The sequence below is a fragment of the Bos grunniens genome, chromosome 5 (genome assembly GCF_055505025.1).
Source record: "Bos grunniens cultivar Pamir isolate PY7600 chromosome 5, Bosgru_T2T1.0, whole genome shotgun sequence".
In the NCBI taxonomy this organism is placed as follows: Eukaryota; Metazoa; Chordata; class Mammalia; order Artiodactyla; family Bovidae; genus Bos; species Bos grunniens.
Genome location: NC_141169.1, coordinates 73270588 through 73289056, shown reverse-complemented (window position 1 = coordinate 73289056; position 18469 = coordinate 73270588). Strand labels below are relative to the sequence as shown.

Sequence of the window (18469 nt, the reverse complement as noted above, 5' to 3'; positions counted from 1 at the left end):
GGCACAAACCCTGTCCTGACACTACTTGCAGAGTTGTTGGCTTCCTCAAGCACAGATACTTAGGAATCTCTCCAGGAGACATGGAATGAAGTTGATGTCTTCTTCACTTGCAAGTCAAGGCCATCTCAATCTTACTCCCTCCACCCATCAACCTTGTCATGTGATGGCTCTGTGTTCTGCTCACCCAAAGGAGTGATTGGCTGCCGTCCACTGCCCCAGGCATGCCCTTTCACTTTTCCCGTGGTTCCCTCATCTTCTAGGATGACTGCTGTCTCTTCACCAGCCTTTTGACATTGTGGCATCCTCTTTGGCTCCAGTCAAATGTTTTTCTCCTGAGAATCCTTCCTTCCCTGGCCCTGTCTGTGTTCATGTTCATGGCATCTATGTCTGTCTGTTTGCTGCATTCTCACAGGGGATCCTCAAGGCAGGGATGGGGTAAAGGACAGCTGTCAGAGTCACTTCTGTATCCCTAGCCCCAAGCCCTGGGCCCAGAGTAGAGCATGGGCCCAGTAAACATGGCCTGTGTGCAATGGATGAATGGCAGAGAGTAGAGGAAAAGTAAAGAAATCACTGCCTTCATTTTCATTTGCCACAAGAGTTATTTGCATAAAATCTCCATCGGTCTCCGCACGCGGAGGAAAAAATAGACTCGGCAAGTTAGACACGTAATCCTCCAACAGTCGGGAGGACTAGAGTGCATTTTGCAGTATCGGCCCTTGTTAAATGCTTGTGAGTGTTTGCTTAAGCAGAATGAAAATGTGAGGCAGGCCTGCCTAAGTCATCCCTTTCCAGAATGGAAATCAAAAGAATGAAGACCAAAACACTCCGATGGGTGGCTTCACGGGTAGCCTTGTGGATGTGATTAAGAGCTGATTTAACATTCAGAAGAAAAACATGAAAATCAGCCTTCGTGGAGCTAGAGTCTGACCCCAGGAAAAGTGTATATCCTCAGGAAAGATCAATTTGCATTCAAGATCTCTTTGGCAATGCATTGTTCAAAGAGGTTAATATTGTAAGTGGAAATTTTTGATTGCTTCACAATTCTTTTCCCCCTTTCTGCTTCTCCACCTGTGTCACCCCAGAGAGAGCTCTACGTTAGAAGTGATATTCACAATGCCTGCCTGTGGATGTCTCTATTAAACTTGAGTTCCTGTCCTTAAAAAGCAGAATCCAGGTTGGATGGTGTAATAGAAGGGGAGGAAATTAGGAAAAGTACCTGGAATGGAGATCAATGTATTTTGCTTTCCCAGGCCACAGGAGGTGACTGGAGGAGAAGATGACCACTGTGAATTTGTAGTTCTTCCTGGCAACTGCCCCTTGGAAACATGCACTGAGCCCTTTAATATGGGATGGACAGGTCCCCCCTGAAGAGGTGGTGCCTTCCACCTGGGTTCCCCAAAGGCAACAAAGGGTTTCAGCCCTTTGTTATTTTGGGCTTTATAACTGTTTGGGGGCTGTCCTGTACTTTGTAAGATGCTTACTAGCATCACTGACCTCTACCCACTAAATGTTAGTAAAACAGGAGGGAAGGGGGCAGGACACAACCTTTAAAAGAATGGCATAGCCATAGGACATGACAAAGACTGGTTAGAATCAATGGGTCCAAGATGGTGGAAGATTTCACTTCCAGTAGACCTTAAGCCTCATTATATGCTCATGTTATACATTAGCAACATCTAAATGACACACCCACCAGTGCCAAGATAGTTCTGGGACTGACCATAAAATGTAAAAATGTGGGTGGTGGCCCAAATCCTGGAAATCCCTGTCTCTTCCCCCAAATAATTGGAATAATCCTCCCACTCAGTAGCCTATGAAACTACCCAGCCAGTAAAAACTAACCAGGCCATATTTCAAGGCTCTCTCTATCCTTCTGAGTTGGCCCACACTCTGTCTATGGAGTATGTTTCTCTCTAACAGATCCACTTCTTACCTATCACTTCATCTCCAAATTCAAATTCTTTCCTAATGAAACAAGAACCTCAAATTCACTGGGAAGATTGGTACCCCATTCTCTCCTGTCTTGATCAAAAGTGTCCCTTCAGTTCAGTTCAGTTCAGTTGCTCAGTCGTGTCCTACTCTTTGTGACCCCATGAATCGCAGCATGCCAGGCCTCCCTGTACATCACCAACTCCCAGAGTTCACTCAAACTCACGTCCATCAAGTCAGTGATGCCATCCAGCCATCTCATCCTCTGTCGTCCCCTTCTCCTCCTACCCCCAATCCCTTCCAGCATCAGAGTCTTTTTCCAATGAGTCAACTCTTTGCAAGAGGTGGCCAAAGTACTGGAGTTTCAGCTTTAGCATCATTCCTTCCAAAGAACACCCGGGGCTGATCTCCTTCAGAATGGACTGGTTGGCTCTCCTTGCAGTCCAAGGGACTCTCAAGAGTCTTCTCCATCACCACAGTTCAAAAGCATCAATTCTTCAGCACTCAGCTTTCTTCACAGTCCAGCTCTCACATCCATGCATGACTACTGGAAAAAAACATAGCCTTGACTAGATGGACCTTTGTTGGCAAAGTGAGTAGGGCACTAGACCATTCAGGTATGATGTAAATCAAATCCCTTATGATTATACAGTGGAAGTGAGAAATAGATTTAAGGGACTAGATCTGATGGAGTGCCTGATGAACTATGGAAGGAGGTTTGTGACTTTGTACAGGAGACAAGGATCAAGACCATCCCCATGGAAAAGAAATGCAAAAAGCAAAATGGCTGTCTGGGGAGGCCTTACAAATAGCTGTGATAAGAAGAGAAGTGAAAAGCAAAGGAGAAAAGGAAAGATATAAGCATCTGAATGCAGAGTTCCAAAGAATAGCAAGAAGAGATAAGAAAGCCTTCCTCAGTGATCAATGCAAAGAAATAGAGGAAAACAACAGAATGGGAAAGACTAGAGATCTCTTCAAGAAAATTAGAGATACTGAGGGAACATTTCATGCAAAGATGGGCTTGATAAAGGACAGAAATGGTATGGACCTAACAGAAGCAGAAGATATTAAGACGAGGTGGCAAGAATACACTGAAGAACTGTACAAAAAAGATCTTCACGACCAAGATAATCACGATGGTGTGATCACTGACCTAGAGCCAGACATCCTGGAATGTGAAGTCAAGTGGGCCTTAGAAAGCACCACTACGAACAAAGTGTCCCTTAGACATTGCTAAATGTCCCTATGTATAGAGCAAAATCACCCCCAGTAGGGAACTACTTGTTTTAGAGGCTTACCATGTTGATAAGCAGGAGGTAGTCTAATAGGAACAGGAAGCAGCTGGTGGAAAGGCAGGGAAGTATGAAGGACATGGTGCCCCTCATTTACCTGGTGGGACTGTACTGGAAGTTGTGATTATGGTGGACCTGCAGTGACTTAGTTAGCAGGATTCAGACCTCAGAGGCCTTTAAAGTCATCCTGAGGAAAACACATTGAATCTGAAGTCAAAAGTCTTGGGGCGAATCCAGTGCCCCTCTTCCCAGCTGTGTGACCTGCGTTACTGAACCTTCTGAGCCCTGATACCCTTATCTGTAATGGGGACTCTCACAGATTGATTGTGAAGCCTGAGTGAACCAAGGCTGTCGGGGAGTGTCAGTGGGATACCTGGCATCCTATTTGTGCAATGAACATTGTCTTCTTTCCCAAGCACTCCCACCTCAGTTAAATCCAGTTCTCTCTAGTTCTGCCACCACCAGCTCAGACTACTGTTAATCAAACTGTATTACTACAGACTCACCTGGGCTGTCTGCCTCAAGTCCATTCTTAAGCCCACAGCCAAACTTACTTCCCTAAACAGGATGGTGTGAAGGCCTGGAAGATATTTAAACTTTGTACTGTCTAACATCATGGCCCTCTAGCACCTGAAGTGTGGATAGTTCAGATGGAGATAGGCTGTTAATATAAGGAGCCCTTGAAGGAGAGAGTGAAAAAGTTGGCTTAAAGCTCAACATTCAGAAAACGAAGATCATGGCATCTGGTCCCATCCCTTCATGGGAAATAGATGGGGAAACAGTGGAAACAGTGTCAGACTTTATTTTGGGGGGCTCCAAAATCACTGCAGATGGTGATTGCAGCAATGAAATTAAAAGATGCTTATTCCTTGGAAGGAAAGTTATGACCCACCTAGATAGCATATTGAAAAGCAGAGACATTACTTTGCCAACAAAGGTCCATCTAGTCAAGGCTATGGTTTTTCCAGTAGTTATGTATGGATGTGAGAGTTGGACTGTGAGGAAAGCTGAGCGCCGAAGAAGTGATACTTTTCAACTGTGGCGTTGGAGAAGACTCTCGAGAGTCCCTTGGACTGCAAGGAGATCCAACCGATCCATCTAAAAGGAGATCAGCCCTGGGCTTTCTTTAGAAGGAATGATGCTAAAGCTGAAACTCCAGTACTTTGGCCACCTCTTGCAAAGAGTTGACTCATTGGAAAAGACCCTGATGCTGGGATGGATTGGGGGCAGGAGGAGAAGGGGACGACAGAGGATGAGATGGCTGGATGGCATCACTGACTCGATGGACGTGAGTTTGAGTGAACTCTGGGAGTTGGTGATGGACAGGGAGGCCTGGCATGCAATAATTCATGGGGTCGCAAAGAGTCAGACACGACTGAGCGACTGAACTTTACTGAATGGAGAATAGTATAGCAATCCACTCCAGTATTCTTGCCCGGAAAATCCCGTGGACAGAGAATCCTGGCAGACTGCAGTCCATGGGGTTGCAAAGAGTTGGACACGACTGAGCGACTAACACTTCACTTCACTTAGACATGCTAAATTGAACAAAATATATTATTAAAACTAACTTCCCTTTTTAAAAAAATTTTTTAATGTGGACCATTTTTAAGGTATTTATTGAATTTGTTAAAATATTGCTTCCATTTTATGTTTTAGTTTTTTGGCCCCTTTGGGTTCCCAGGTAGCACTAGTGGTAAAGAATTTTCCTGCCAATGCAGGAGATGTAAGAGTTGTGGGTTCGATCCCTTTGTTGGGAATATCCCCTGTAGGAGGACATGCAACCCACTCCAGTATTCTTGGTTCGAAAATCCCATGGACAGAGGAGTCTTGTGGGCTACAGTCCATGCGTTTTCAAAAAGTTGGACACAGCTGAGCCTCTGAGTCCAAACAAATGTGGAGTCTTAACTCCCCAAGCAGGACTTGAACCCACACCTCCTGTACCAGAAGGCAACGTGTTAACAACTGACCTACCAGGGAAGTGCCTTAACTTACCTTATTTACTTCTGCCTTTCAAAAAGTAGCTATGGAAAATAGGATGAGTTTTATAAGAGCTGCTATTGTCTTGTCCAGGGAAGCATATTGGTTCCTCATAGGAGAATCATTTCCAGGTACTAAGTACTGAAATAGAATTTGTTTCATGAGGTAGTCCCTTTTTAAAGTACAGAAGTAGTCCCTTTATAAACAGCAGTGATGTATTGAATAATGTGGTTGTTTAGCACAGTTTATTTTCTTCCCTCCTAGTGGATGTTAGGATGGGCTTCTCAGGTGGTGCTAGTTATAAAGAACTCACCTGCCAACACAGGAGATGTAAGAGATGCTGATTCGATCCCTAGGTCGGGAAGATCCCCTGGAGGAGGGCTTAACAACCCACTCCAGGATTCTTGCCTGGAGAATCCCATGGACAGAGGAGCCTGGTGGGCTACAGTCCATGGGGTCACAGAGAGTCAGACATGACTGAAGCGACTTGGCACACACACACGTTAGGATGTTCTTTCCCTTGTGTGGTACTCCCTCTTCTGATATGTGCCACCTTGAGGCAGAGCATGGCACAGTCTTGTTTATTCATCCTCTCTCCTTTGTATGGATTGAGTGTTTGTGTCCCCCTAAAACCTGTAGGTGGTACAGTAGTAAAGAATCTGCCTGCCAATGCAGGAGATGCAAGAGATGAGGTTTTGACCCCTGGGTCAGGAAGATTCCCTGGAGAAGGAAATGGCAACCCACTCCAGTATTCTTGCTGGGAAATCCCACGGACAGAGGACCCTGGCAGGCTACAGTGCATGGAATTGCAGAGTCTGACACGACTGAGTGACTGAGCACGTGCACACGTGCACACACACACACACACACACACACACATATACAATCTGTGTGTTGAATCCTAATGCCTCAGTGTGATGGCTTTGGGAGGTGATTAGGTCATGAGTGTAGAACTCCCATGAATGGGGTCAGTGTTCTTATAAAAGAGATCCCAGGGAACTCCCTCACCTTTTCCATTTGAGGGCACAAGGAGAAGGTGGCCACCTACAAACCAGGATGCACCAGACACCATCCTCACCGGACACTGAACCTACTCGTACCTTGATCTTGGGCTTCTTAGTCTCCAGAACTGTGAGAAATAAGTGCTTGATGTGTATGTCACCAATGTATGATATTTTTGCTGTGGCAGCCCAGATGAACTCAGACGCCCTTCTGCACACTTTGTGGATGTCACAGCAAGGAGGCGGTACTCTCTATACTATCTTTAGAATTTGATCAAGCAGCTAAAAGTCAACTAATTCATTTTAATGTTATTACTACTATTAATACATAGCATCTTATGTTGTTGTGTAAATGTATTTGGAATTCATTTGCTGTCCTTTGATCCTTGCATCAACCCTTAATACTTGATATTTGCCATGGGTTTTCAGACAAAGAGATGGATGGTCTCAAGGTATTGAATGACTTTCTGAGATCCTGAAGCCAATGGGAAGAGCCCAGGTCCTGACTCCCATTCCTCTGTAAATGCCATGAGGTCTGTATGAAATCATGCTGTGCCTTGGGGTTGTATTTTAACATAATTAGAAGCAAAATGGTCAAAACTCTCAGGCTGTAGGTAGCATGTCCTAACTGCAGAGTTTTAGAAAGATGGGTGGTTAACTACTGAGGTCATGACCCTAGGAAGGGCTCCGCCCTTGATGTGGGCCATAGCAGTTGTTCCAAGGGCAGAAGAACCTATTTTCCCACAGCAGGAGAATTGACTCCGCAGTGGGATAAAGACAAAGTAAGCTGGTGGGGATGGACCCTTTGAGACCTTAAATCACAGTGAACTCCACATTGTCAGCATTTGTTTCAAAGCATATTGCATGTGGCTATTACTCTTGCAGTTCACATGACCAATCTTTACACAGTGCCTCCCAGGCCAAATGTCATTTTCTAAATGAAAAAAGAGATCAAGAGTGCCAGTTTGATAGGCCAAAGGGTCATCTACAGGAGACTGAGGCTTTGGGGCCTGATACACAGAAAGGAGATGGAGGAGGAAAGTGACTGCTGATAACCTTCAGGAGGGGGATGCTCTAGGCCCAGTGCCTCTTGTGTGCTCTTCCTCCAGGGGCAGAGAAACTAGAGGAAGTTGCCAAGGTGAAGTTTGCAAGCAGCCACAGACATCACAAAGGATTTCTGAAGGGCACACCATTACCGCAAGGCCCTAATTGAGATACTGTGAGAATTTTGTTTCTCATATTACAGATGGCATATGGTCAGACCACTGACTGGCAGGCTTTTGTTTAAAAGGGATTTGGGGACAATACTAGAGTGACAGCAAGGTGCGTGCTCGCCTAGGCTCTCCTGGCACCTTTGACCATTCATTCAAGGAATACCTCCTGGAATTTACCGTTCAGAAAAGAAGACATCTGGGGAGAAAAGGAATGTATAAATTAATTATCTCAAAGGATAGGATAGTTAAGGAATCTGGGATGGACATGTACATACTACTATTTTTTAAATGGATAACCAATAGGAACCTATTGTATAGCACCTGGAACTCTGGATATAGCCTGGATGGGAGGGAAGTTTCGGGGAGAATGTATACATAGTATGTATGGATGAGTCCCTTTGCTGTTTACCTGAAACTATCACAGTATTGTTAATTGGCTATCAGTCAGTTCAGTCACTCAGTCTTGTCCAGCTCTTCACTACCCCATGGACTTCAGCATGCCAGCCTTCCCTGTCCATCACCAACTCCTGGAGCTTGCTTAAATGCATGTCCATCGAGTCGGTGATGCCATCCAACTATCTCATCCTCTGTCTTCCCCTTCTCCTCCTGCCTTCAATTTTTCCCAGCATCACAGTCTTTTCCAATGAGTCAGTTCTTCACATCAGGTGGCCAAAGTATTGGAGCTTCAGCTTCAGCATCAGTCCTTCCAATTAATATTCAGAACTGATTTCCTTTAGGATTGACTGGCTTGATCTCCTTGCAGTCCAAGGGACTCTCAAGAGTCTTCTCCAATGCCACAGTTCAAAAGCATCAATTCTTTGGCGCTCAGCTTTCTTTATGGTCCAGCTCTCACATCCATACATAACTACTGGAAAAACCGTAGCTTTGACTAGACAGACCTTTGTTGGCAAAGTAATGTCTCTTCTTTTTAATGTGCTGTCTAGGTTGGTCATAGCTTTTCTTCCAAGGAGAAGTGTGAGTGCTGCTGCTGCTGCTGCTGCTGCTAAGTTGCTTCAGTCGTGTCCGACTCTGTGCGACCCCACAGACGGCAGCCCACCAGGCTCTGCGGTCCCTGGGATTCTCCAGGCAAGAACACTGGAGTGGGTTGCCATTTCCTTCTCCAATGCATGAAAGTGAAAAGTGAAAGTGAAGTCGCTCAATCGTGTCCGACTCTAGCGACCCCATGGACTGCAGCCTATCAGGCTCCTCCATCCATGGGATTTTCTAGGCAAGAGTACTGGAGAGAAGTGTGACTAGGACTTGCCAAATGACTGACAAGGACAGAGAGAACCATGGGGGTCACCAAGGAACAGTGATCTTCCTTCGAGGGAGGGGCAATACGATTCTGTAGTGACAGCTGGAAACCAGGAGGGTGGAGACTGTGCACTAAAAATTAGTCACAACCTGAAATTAGAGTTATTTTATTTGGTGGGAATGTTAAGGACTTCAGGACCGGGAGACAGTATCTCAGTAGCTCTGAGAAAACTGCTCCAAGGAGTCAGGAGAGGGAGTCAAGCTACATACTAGTTTCCATAAAGGGGGCAGGCAGTCTGAACATCAAAGATTTTTGTTAAGTAGTGAGGAAAACCAGATTCAAGCCACGGAATTTAGTGTTCTATGTATGGGAAAATGCAAGCCTCTGGGCTCACTGAATTCATTCCTTTCATATGCACCTCAGCTGTCTGGGGCCAAATCCTGTTTCCCGTCACTGTAAGGGGTGACAGGTGTGGTGGATGGCTGCTTCTTGCTTCTCACCCCCACCCACCCCCACATCCTCAGCAACCTCCATGGGGAAAGGGGTGGGGGCATCTGCTGGATTTCAGGCATTGTGTTCTCTTTTGGGAGCCCTCATTCACATTAGGAGACCAGAAATTGCTGATAGCTGTGACTTTTTTTTTTTTTTGCCCACCTATATGGCAGGAAATATTTCATTTCACAAGACCAAATTCCTAGCCCTTAGGTATGTGGACTCGGAATGCCACCTGCCATATCAGTAAACTTAGAATGTTGGGGCCATCAAACCCTCAGCTACTGCAGCCGCCCCCAGCTGTGCACCCTGAGGGGACTCGAATGGGCAGGAACAGGATCCTGGCCTCAGATAGCTAAGATGCTTATCAAAGGAATGATTTCAGGGAGCCCAGACCCTTGTATCTTCCCATACATAGAAAAGCACTATATTCATTAACTTGAGATGTCTGGTTTTCTTTAATTAACAGCAATCTTTTGATGTTTCAATTACCTGTTTTTTTTTTTGTTGTTGTTGTTGTTGCAAAACTTCTATACCTCCTGGCTCCTCCCTTACCTCTTCAAGAGCAGTCCCTCAGAGCCATCTGAGAGACTGCCTCCAGGGCCTGAAATATTCAGAAAGTCCACCAAATAAAACATAATTCTTAACTTTTATGTTGTGCTTTTGTTTTTTCTCCCTAGTTGATGTGTATTTGCCTTGAAAGAGTAGGGGAAAGGCTTTTCTCCTGGGAAAGCAGTGGTCTAGGGGACAGCTGTTGCCTTCACTCAAGAGCTGGAGGTAGAATGAAGCAAGGGGAAGTTGAGGATAAAGCAGAATTTGTTGCTCATATAATAGGAGTTCCGCAGGATTCCATGTTGGATTGGGGAGGAAGGAGTGGGTTGGAGGTTGTGTGACAAGAGTCGTTTGTATGATAATGAACATCCAGGGAGGCTGCTGGCTGTGCCTGAGATATTCATACCTTGACCCACTCAATACATATTTATTGATCACCTTTTTGTATGCCAGATACAGTGCTGACAACAAAGAAAACAGGAGTGACCAAATGGACAAGGTGCTTGCCCCTTTGAGGTATCCGCTCTGACTGGGGAGGGACAGATTGGTCATCACTGGTGTGTCCTGTAGCAAAGAACTGATTTTCTGTTTTTCCAGAAAATACTAGAATTTGAGTTCCAGGGTTTCCAGTAACTAATTCAGCACCCTTAGCCTCTCTTAGTCTTCCCCTTCTGTGAGATGGCTGAAGTGATGCCTCTGTGGGTGATGTCGGCGCTGTTCAGTCATTATTCAAATGTGTAAGAAGAGTTTTGATGGAAGGTCAGGATGGGTCCTGATGGCATTAGTGGTAAAGAATCTACCTGCCAATGCTGGCAACTCAAGAGATGCAGGTTCAATCCTTGGGTCAGGTAGATGCCCTGGAGAAAGAAATGGCAACCCACTCCAATTTTCTTGCCTGGAAAATACCAGGGAAAGTGGAGCCTGGTGGGCTACAGTCCATAAGATTGCAAGGAGTTGGACACAATTAAAGTGACTTTACACACACACACAGAGGATGGGTCATCAGAGCTACCGTTAGTCCTTAAGATGCTTCTTTTTAATTAGACACTTTTCCTTCTAGAAACCTGCTTCCAACTGCCAGAGAACTGTGGTAGTAAATATGCAGTCAAAGAAGTCCAGGAAGTAAATGGTGCTGTCTTCTGCACTGGCTGGTCCCTGTAGGGTAAGGTGAGGGGTAAGAGAGAGATATGTACATGCTTAGTTGCATCAGACTCTTTGCAACTCCATGGACTATAACCTGCTAGGGTCCTCTGTCCATGACATTTTCCTAGGCGAGAATACTGGAGTGGGTTGCCATTTTTCCTTCTCTAGATTAGGCGAGGTGGTGATGCTGAAAACCCGGCCTCTGTGCACTGGTGCTGAATCGAATCTCAGAGACAGAGTTTGGTGTGCCATGGAAAAGAATAGCTTTATTGCTTTGCCAGCCAAAGGATGACACACAGTGGGCTCATGCATATCAAAACATTGTGTCCAAACCCAGAGGGATTTGGTGAGGAGTTCTACAGCAGTGGTTCAAAGGCAGAGTTGCTAATAGGAGCAGAGTGTGTATAGGGCCTGCACTCCTTTAATCTGGCCTCACGTGGTCTCCTGATGAGTGTCTCTGGTTCATGGATGAAGAATGCTAATACCTACCATTGGCTCAGTGGTAAAGAATCCGCCTGCCCATGCAAGAGACCTGGGTTTATTCTCTGGGTTGGGAAGATGCCCTGGAGAAGGAAAGGCCCATCCACTTCAGTATTCTTGCCTGGAAAATTCTATGGACAGAGGAGCCTGGTGGGCTGCAGTCCATGGGGTCACAAAGAGTTGGCACTATTGAGCACATGTGTATAATGAACTTTTGTTGGGAGTTTTGGTTCTGTAAAGAACTCAGATATAGTTATGTGTATCCCTTGGGGTGGAACAAGGACCCTGCCCCAAGGCTGCAGTCTTATTTCTTGACTGCTTCTTTCTTGTCTCCCTTCCGTGATTAGCAGTTGTTCAGATTTGCTCTTTGAAACTCAGGGAAGCTCAGGGAGACTGGAATCTGTTCCCTACAAGCTAGAAATGGGAGAAACGGAAAGGCTTCTGTGCCCAGGAGCCCCACAGAGTCCTGCTTGGTTTCAGTAGGAGGCCAGCTTTGGGTATTAACTAGTTATTTACTAAGTGCTTGGGTACAGGCATCTTAAACAGTAAGGTGCGCTTGAATCACCTTGGATCTTGTTAAAATGCAGATTCTGACTTAGTAGGGCTGGGATAGGGCCTGAGATTCTGCATTTCTACTGTTACTGCTGGTTCAGGAACCACACTTTGAGTTGAGATGGCTAAGTATAAACTTCTGTCTTAGTTACTGGTAGAAGACTGGGATTCTTTGCCCTTAGGGGTTTTGATCTAATGCAGAGAGATTAATGCACAGGAAGTGACTAGAAAACAATTATGTGATCAGGAAATGTGCTTTTGACACCTATTGGGATTTAGGAAAAAAAGGAAGGAATGCCATCAAGCCTGGACTTGCTGGAGAGGTTCCAGAGAACAGCAATGACTTGAAATTCCTCCTGAGGTTCAGCAGAGGAGGAAGGACATTGCAGGTTCTGGGGCTGTGTATGAGAGGATGGCTTGGGTATAGACATGAGATGAGGGTGTCATACCAGCAATAGTATGAATAATGGTAATAGCCAAGCTAACATCAGTCGGCTATCTATCTGCTGTGTGTGGCGGGGGAGGGGTTGGGGTGGAGTGGGTGTATGTGTGCTCAGTCATATCCAACTCTTTGCAAATCCATGGATTGTAGCCCTCTGTCTGTGGGATTTCCCAGGCTAGAATACTGGAGTGGGTTGCCATTTCCTATTCCAGGGAGTCTTCCCGACCCAGAGATGGAACCTGCACCTCCTGCATTGGCAGACAGATTCTATACCACTGAGCCACCTGGCTTCCTCTCTGCTATAGGACCTATATTATAAGCTCAGTGAAAGACAATTATTTGCCTACTTGCTATAGGGGTGACAATGCTTGACTCTCAGGATTTGGTCAATCTTTTAGTGAGGCAAATTAGTGGCCCTTATCTGCTACATGTCTGTAGGATCAGTTTTTGGATCCTAAGTGATTCCTTTGGATTTTGACCATTGAATTCCTTAGATTTTTTTTTTTTTTTTTTTGAAGGTTACTTAGATTTTTATTCCCTCTTCATGTGCAGTGTTTCTGGAAAATCTGCACATCTTGAACACCCATGAAGAATCATTTCTAATATCTGATGCTAATGAAAGGACAGCCCCTGTGCTGATGAGAGATGGCTGAACACAGCAGTGTTTGGAATGTAAACCTCTGGCTGGTCTTTTGAGTGGTAACCAGCCAACCATGGAGGGTATATTCCCAACTGGCATCCTACAGATGTTAACTGACTGCCCCTAGCATGCAAAGAAGGAGTAACACATACATACTACACTGTCAGCACGGAGGTATTTCGAATCACAAGCAATACAACAAGAAGTCATGGTGATTTAAGTTTTTAAATATTTTTAAATGATAAAAGCAATGCATGCTCCTTATATACTATTTAGGAAAAATATGTGTTCATATTTGTTGAAATTACCCATATGCTATACCCAGCGATAACTTCCAACACATACCTTTTTCATATCTATAGCTATGATAGTATTTATACATTTATAAACAGTTTATCACATTGGATGAAGGATACTTGCAATCACATTTAATGTTCAACTTTGAATCCTACTTTTGTGGCTAAACAGATCATGATCATTTTTCTGGCACATACAGTGTATTTTGTAGATTTGAATTTAATTGGTTAAGATAGATGGGAGAAGACAAATGGAGTAGATACTTAGGAGGAGTGTTGGCCAAGAGATTGGATTTGGATTTGAGAGAGGGGTATTTAAAGATGACTCTTAGACACCTGGGTTAATAAGTGAGGCCTTCTCCCTTCCCCCAGGCAAGAACAGTTTAGAGACTGGTTTTCTAGTTAATACATGAATATTTGCATATGCTTGGGATGTAATTTGCAGCCCACCTCTGTTTTTTCCCTTCCTTTCTTCTTCTTGTGTTGATTCCAGTATTAACTTCCTGGAGGAACCTCTGATATAAATTGAGATTTTTCTTTAAAATGTGTTTTTAGTGCACAGAGGTGTCATTTAAAAGTCAAATTCATGAAGGAATATTTTTTACCTGCTGGGTTTAATTTCAGATGCCAGTGTTATCATAAAATGCAAACCACCCTAGACTTGGTTCTAAAACTTTGTACAAATTGTGCCAGTTGAAATTAACTTCTGCAGATGGAGAGAGGAGAGGACGAAAATAAGTGTTATAAAGAGTCTTAAAAAATGTTATTTAAATATTAATGCCACTTGAGTTCCGCTCCATATATGTTCCATCTTTTCCCTAAGTATCAACTTTTCTATAGCTTTCCAATTATATTTTTGTCTATTTAACCTTTGTGTGTGTGTGTGTGTGTGTGTGCAATGGGAGCAAACAATGGTGATAGGTTTGACCCTGGGAAAGAAAATAATCATAAGATTCAAGATGAAGGATTTAGGTTTGATCAGAAAGAAAATGCCCCCCAGCAGAGTTGATAGAATGAATTATTTAAGGAGAGCAAAGCTTGAGGTGTCTCTGCCCCAGATGTGTGTAACCTTTGGCGAGTTAATTCATCTTTCTGGATTTTAGTATTCTCATCCATAAAATGGGGAGGAAAAATAGTATTAATACCTACCTCAAGTTATTTTAAGAGTTAAACAGGTAAAAAACATAGGAAAGTGTTTGACAGATAAGAAGTGCTATTTACTGTTGGTTTTCTTTACCTTAAGTGAACTGTAAAAAAAGAAAAAAGTGATTTGAATATAATGGTATCACCTGAAGGGGACTTCCCTGGTGGCTCAGTGGTAAAGAATCCGCCTGCTGATGCAGGAGACGTGGGTTTGATCCCTGGGTCAGGAAGATCCCCTGGAGAAGGAAATGGCAACCCACTCCAGTATTCTTGCCAGAGAAATCCCATGGACAGAGGAGCCTGGCAGGCTGCAGTCCAGGGGGTCGCAAAAGAGTCGGACATGACTGAGCAACTAAACAAGACACCCACCTGAAGGAGAATTGAGTAGGCAGGTCTTTCAGGTTTAAAACACCCCTGTGGAATGTCAGGCAAGACCTATTGATTGAGATCTATTTTTTTAAACTAAGCTCTTTGGGGGTGGGGGAGAGTGGCCGGTGAAGGGATAATAATAGAAGTAAGGCTGCTTTTTGGCATTTTGGAAGGGGGTTAGGGTCACCTCTGCCAGGTGCTTGATCACTTTGCTAGTCACTTATTCTAGAGCATTCTCATTTAAGACTCATAACCACCCTCCTTGACAGAAGACGTTGCTTATCTTAGAGAGGAAAAAAATGAAGCATCCCCAGAGAAGAGGGGGCTTCCCCCGTGGCTCTAATGGTGAAGAATCTGCCTGCTAATTCAGGAGACGTTAGAGACACAGATTTGATCCCTGGGTCAGGTAGATCCCCTGGAGGAGGGCATGGCAACCCACCCCAGTATTCTTGCCTGGAGAATCAATCCCATGGCCAGAGGAGCCTGATGGCTATAGTTCATAGGGTCAGAAAGAGTCGAACATGACTAAAGTGACTTAGCACACGATGCACAGAGAAGTGGGACTTGCTAAGGTCACAGCTCTTCAGGTGTGGCACCCAGATTTGCATCCAGATGTTTCTAACTGCATAGCCTCTGCCAACACTCCCTCTCCCTGAGAGATCCTCAGCATATCTGCCATCCTCCTTCTTAATGACTAGCAGTCTGTATGTAGGGTTTGTTTCCTGTGCTTCAGAATGTAAAACTTCCCTAAGAGGGACTTCTCAAGTCAACATTCTCCTTGTTTAAAGAGATTTTGCTTTTTCAGGTTTTACTTCCTCATCCACACCCTCTAGCCCTGTGGTCTTTGATCTGTTTTTAGAAAGAGCCATTCAGGAAATCCCATCAGAGTGGTTGCAGAAGAAAGCTTGGCCTTAACAGCTGAGATTGACTCCATTAGGTGTTCATTGCCAACAACTTGGCTAACAAAGACTCCTGAAGCTTGAGAGGGTCGCCTTTGGTTAGGATCCAATTTTGTTTATTTGTTCAACAGACAGTCAGCAAGCCCTGCAGGTGACAGGCAGTAGGCTAAGTCTTAGTGAATATGAGGTGAGTCGGAGGGGGCACCTGCCTTCTGAAAGCACCAAGGGTGGTGGGGAAGGAGACACTTCAACCAGACCTTTGTCCCGTAGGGTTTAAGGGATACATCTAAGGGAACATTCAAATCAGCTCTTCCATGGCCATACCTTCCTTAGGAATCTGCAGGCTTTTGTGCCTGTCCGCCCTGTGTCCATGTGGACTTTTCACTTTCAGCCAGTATGTGATGTCCGTGTTAGGACTTGGGAGGAGATGAGACTGTATGACCTGCTGGTTTTTACATTTTTTTTAAATAAGTCATGTCCCTTCCTGGTCAAGTACTTGGGTGAAAGATCCTGGGCCCTCTAGTCCATCTGAATTGACCTTCTGCCTCTTCTTTGGTCCTCTCTCTACCAGCCTTCTGCGTGGTCTACAATTGTCCCTCTGCAGGCTGGTTGTAGGTTGTCTGTCTTCTCCTCTCCAATCTGTTCCTGTTTGAATTGTTTCATGCTTTTCTGGACATCTTCCCTGTGAAAGGGGTAAAACTGTAAAGACAGCCTCTGTGGAATGTTTCTAGGTTTTCCACAGTGACTGAGGTGCAGCCTCCCGACCATGATCTTGGGGCCTCTCCAGTCTCCTTTCCCTTGAGTGTGTTGTTCATCAGCCTGATGGGCCTTCTGCATCTCTCTCTGCTGGAACATGGGGACTGTTCTGCCTTCTTGACCAAACACAGATGGATCAGCTTCACTGGTTTGTGAAAGAATGGCATTGAAACATGTATAATATCATATAAGAAACAAATCGCCAGTCCAGGTTTGATGCAGGATACAGGATGCTTGGGGCTGGTGCACTGGGATGACCCAGAGGGATGGTATGGGGAGGAAGGTGGGAGGGGGGTTCAAGATGGGGAACGTGTACACCTGTGGTGGATTCATGTTGATGTATGGCAAAACCAATACAATATTGTAAAGTAATTAACCTCTAATTAAAATAAATAAATTTAAATTAAAAAAAAAATCCCAGTCATCACATTCTTGGGGTTCCTGATGTTGGTCTTTCTTGTTAGACTGTGCTTTTAGAGCCAGCCCTTGTTTTGGTCAATTTTGAAAATGCAGCCCTTGTTTAGTGCTTGGTACTTACAAGATGTTTACTAGGTACTCTTTTTAATAAGTGTTAGTCCAGGCTTCAAAACTCACCTGTGTACTTGTCTGTATATATATGCATGAGAGAGAGAGAGAAACAAAGTGGGGGGTGTCTGTTACAGTTCATTTCATCCTGCATTTGTTTATTTTGTAAAGAACTCTTTTTGAGATTTGACAGAAAACAAAAAAATTCTGTAAAGCAATTATCCTTCAATTAAAAAATAAATTAATTAAAAACAAGGGAAAGAAAAAAAAAAGAACTCTTGCAGTTTGGGTAGACTGCAAGACTACAGCATCATCTCTTGGGATGAAGTTGTAGATGATCTGAACCACTCTCAGGATCTGCAGGATGTTTCTCTTTTGCAATTTGCATCCATTGACAATGCTAAGAACTCAGCCCTTCCTCTTTGCTCTTCCTTCCAGAAAGTATTATGAGGGAGGCTGAGGACGCCACGCTCGGGGCAGAGACACGGTGCTGGGATTAGGGACTGCCACTTCTGAGAGGATGCTGGGGGTCTGCAGAGGGAGACGGAAATTCCTGGCTGCTTCGTTGACTCTGCTCTGCATCCCAGCCATCACCTGGCTTTACCTGTTTGCTGGAAGCTTTGAAGGTAAGAAGGAAGCTTTTCCACAGGGAGAGGGGTGGAGGGAAGAAGGAACACTGGCTGCCCTGGAGTCCTCGGAACAAGCCCCAAGTCTTCTAATCCCAACTTCTCATTCTTTTGAACAGTGGAATATTGGTGCCCCATCACAGGGAAAGATTTGTATAGGTTTGGGTCTTCCCAGGTGGTGCTAGTGGTAAAGAACCCATCTGCCAATGCAGGAGACATAAGAGACATGGCTTCGTTTTCCTGGGTTAGGAAGATCCCCTGGAGGAGGGCATGGCAACCTCCTCCATGCCTGGAAAATCCCATGGACAGAGGAGCCTGGTGGGCTACAGTCCATAGGGTTGCAAAGAGTCAGACATGACTAAAGCTGCTTAGCATGCACATACACAGGAAACTGGAGGGAGTCAGTGATGGGAGGAGAAAAAGGTAAATACAAAGATAAAAATAAGGTGCCTCTGGATGCAGCAGTATAGTGGAGGTTACACAAATGTCAGATACCAGCCTTGTAGGCTGATCGCTGTGTTGATAATGGGAAAAAGGTTGGGTCCTGCAGGGATTACTTCATGCAGTTTATGGAGTCAAATGTTTCATGCATTCTTCCATCTATTCATTCACTTATCTGTTCAGCCAACATTTTGCAACTGTTTAACATCTGTGCTAAACTAGGTGCTGGGAATCTGGTGAAAACAGATTTGAACCTTCAGAGTGTCATGGAGGAGATAGGTTAACACGTGATTGCTATACATTGCTGTACCTGGTAACTCCTTAAGATGAGGCAAGCTCACAGGGCTGGGAGATAGGGTGGTCAGAGCCATCAGGTGGGCTGATTGTAGAAGATGAGTGGTGATGCTGATGGGCTGAGTACAGAGGTTCAGCAAAGGAGATG

The 18469-nt window shown here is 44.7% G+C and overlaps 1 protein-coding gene across 5 annotated transcripts in view; it reads left to right on the top strand.

The window, feature by feature from the left end:
* LARGE1 (LARGE xylosyl- and glucuronyltransferase 1) overlaps positions 1–18469 on the top strand; it is a 611943-nt gene that overhangs the window by 139747 nt on the left and 453727 nt on the right. For all 5 annotated transcript variants that reach the window (XM_086401204.1, XM_086401203.1, XM_086401201.1 and 2 more), the window contains one exon: positions 17399–17586. In XM_086401204.1, coding sequence (XP_086257330.1) covers positions 17481–17586 — 106 coding nt within the window. In that variant the 5' untranslated portion in view covers positions 17399–17480. Of the gene's footprint in view, positions 1–17398; positions 17587–18469 lie in introns of those variants that run through there.